This window comes from Buceros rhinoceros, unplaced genomic scaffold (genome assembly GCF_000710305.1).
Source record: "Buceros rhinoceros silvestris isolate BGI_N320 unplaced genomic scaffold, ASM71030v1 scaffold44055, whole genome shotgun sequence".
In the NCBI taxonomy this organism is placed as follows: domain Eukaryota; kingdom Metazoa; phylum Chordata; class Aves; order Bucerotiformes; family Bucerotidae; genus Buceros; species Buceros rhinoceros.
This window is the reverse complement of record NW_010411924.1, coordinates 1-2,168: the sequence shown is the minus strand read 5'-3', so window position 1 is coordinate 2,168 and position 2,168 is coordinate 1. Positions and strand designations below refer to the sequence as shown.

At 48.8% G+C, this 2,168-nt stretch overlaps 1 protein-coding gene across 1 annotated transcript; it reads left to right on the top strand.

Moving 5' to 3' along the window:
• Window positions 1-14: 14 nt before the first annotated feature.
• On the top strand, window positions 15-2,160 carry LOC104493486 (acyl-CoA-binding protein-like; the record flags this gene model as incomplete). The annotated part of the gene is made up of 3 exons (XM_010136171.1): window positions 15-23; window positions 144-261; window positions 2,117-2,160. Coding segments are annotated over exons 1-3 (171 nt in total), but the record flags the coding sequence as incomplete, so codon positions are not given.
• Window positions 2,161-2,168: the final 8 nt, after the last annotated feature.

Sequence of the window (2,168 nt, the reverse complement as noted above, 5' to 3'; positions counted from 1 at the left end):
TGCTCCTCGTCGCTATGTCTGAGGTACGGGCTGCGCCGGGGGGGCTGCGGGGAACCGAGGGGTGGGTACCGCCCTCTCCGCGCTGTGTTCGGCAGCGGCAGCCTGCGGGAACTCACCCCCGTCCCGGGGTCTTACCTCCTTAGGCCGCGTTCCAGAAGGCCGCCGAGGAGGTGAAGCAGCTGAAGTCTCAGCCGACGGACCAGGAGTTGCTGGACATCTACAGCCACTACAAACAGGCCACGGTGGGCGACGTGAACAAGGGTGGGTACCGCCTCAGTCCCCCGCTGGTCGGGGAGGTGGCAGCAGCAGCAGCTGGGTAGAGCTGCGGTACGCCCCTCTTGGGCCATGTGCCTGGGCGGCAGTGATGCCGTTGCGGCCTGAGCTGGAGGCACTTTGGGAGGCAGAACCTCTGCCCGGTGGCATGCCCTGTGTCGTGCCATCTCACGATTTAGCAAAAATGAGTCAATACCGACTTGGTGTGGGTTTATACGCAGGCGGGCATAAGCTGGCTTGACGATAAGGGTTTGTACAACTTGTGGTTTTTCGATTAACCCAACTGTGGTCATCTAAATCATGTAGCAGCAATCTGAGAATCTTTCATGTTACCTTTGTGCAAATATTGGGTTGGGGATTTTTGGAGACCTCTATTGGAAAGTAGCTGCCTAGGTTAGGGGATGCTACTTTAATACAAACGCTTCCCAGTTAAATAGCCTTAAGCAGCAAAGCTCTACAAGTGTGGAATTGCAATGGCAAGGGTCAGTTTAAACTGGATTGGCCGCTAAAAATGATATTGGAAAGCTAAATCAGATGAACGGGGGAAAACTGTTAAAGGAGCAGCAATTAAGTGTCACAGTTTGGGAGGACTATAGCAGAAATATCTCCGCAGTCAGGCTGTGCAAAACCTCTCCTGCTGCTTCTGTTGTTACTGCTCTGTCACTGGCAGCTTGGCCTAGGAATAATGTTTAGAACTAAGCCAATCTCTGTTGACCACGTATGACACTTGGGTAGCTAGAATTAGAAAAGAAAAAGGTTGTTTGTTTGGAGTGCTGGCCTCCTGACCCAGTTGCTGGTGAAGCTTATTGGGTGGTGATTGAGTTAAAAAGTGGTGGTGAAGTGTACAAGAAATGGTAGGTGTAGGTACCGACAGTCTCTTTCCCAAGCTGGGCAGCACGGAGGAAGAACTCACTTTGGGTTTCAGAGATGATCCTTTTGGTGTGGCTGGACCTTGGCATTATTAATGCTTGCCAAGGTGAAATGGTGCTCTTGAACCATTAATACACCAATGCTTCTGTAAGTCACTGCGTTCTCGTGAAGCGATAGCTAACACGAGCTGGCTAGAAAAGCAGTCTGTGTCAGGGTAAGCTAGTACGGGTTTTGTTGGAGAGAAGTGGAGCTGTCAGCTAGCTCTGCGGGTCACATTGCTGTGTGAGCAGCACAAGGATATTTTTGTGGCTAATGTACAGGCTACTGCCCAGTTTCATTTGTTAATCCTAAGAATTGTCTTTAAGGAGACAGAAGTGAAAGTCCAGAGGGGACTTAAGGTGAAGAATAACCATATACACATCCCTATCTCATTGATTTCTTCTCTATTTGGCCACAGGGCTGCGTGTGGTGAAGTGAGTGAGCTTGTACCACTAGGTGACAGAACAAGCAAAGAGCTCTATGCTGGAAATATATCATGAACTTAGAGAATCATAATCATTATCGTAACTCAATGAGTTCTAAGCCGTGTGCTACTAGCTTTTGTTTTCATGTCTCCGCCTTGGACCTTAGGTCATTTCTGCTGTAGTTTAGAGCAGATGTTCTTTAACTGCTTTGCTGTCATGTAACAGCAGTCTCTTCAGAAAGTAAGAAAACAAATCACACTATTTGGTGCTCTTCTGCTCAAATGCTGCTGTCTGAAGGGAACTTGCCAGAGAGTATCTCTGTTGCCACCAATAGCGTTCCAGCACGCTCCCTTGGGGTTATCTCCTAGCTGTGGGTTAGAAAGAAATAGCTGCAAAGATGAACCGTTGTATTTTATCACAGTTCAGAGCTCAACAGCCTTCAGGAAAGGAGTAGGTATGACCTACACACAGACCACACAAACTAATTCTGCCTATCCTCTCTCTCTCAGAATGCCCTGATATGCTGGACGTCAAAGGCAAAGCAAAGTGGGATGCCTGGAA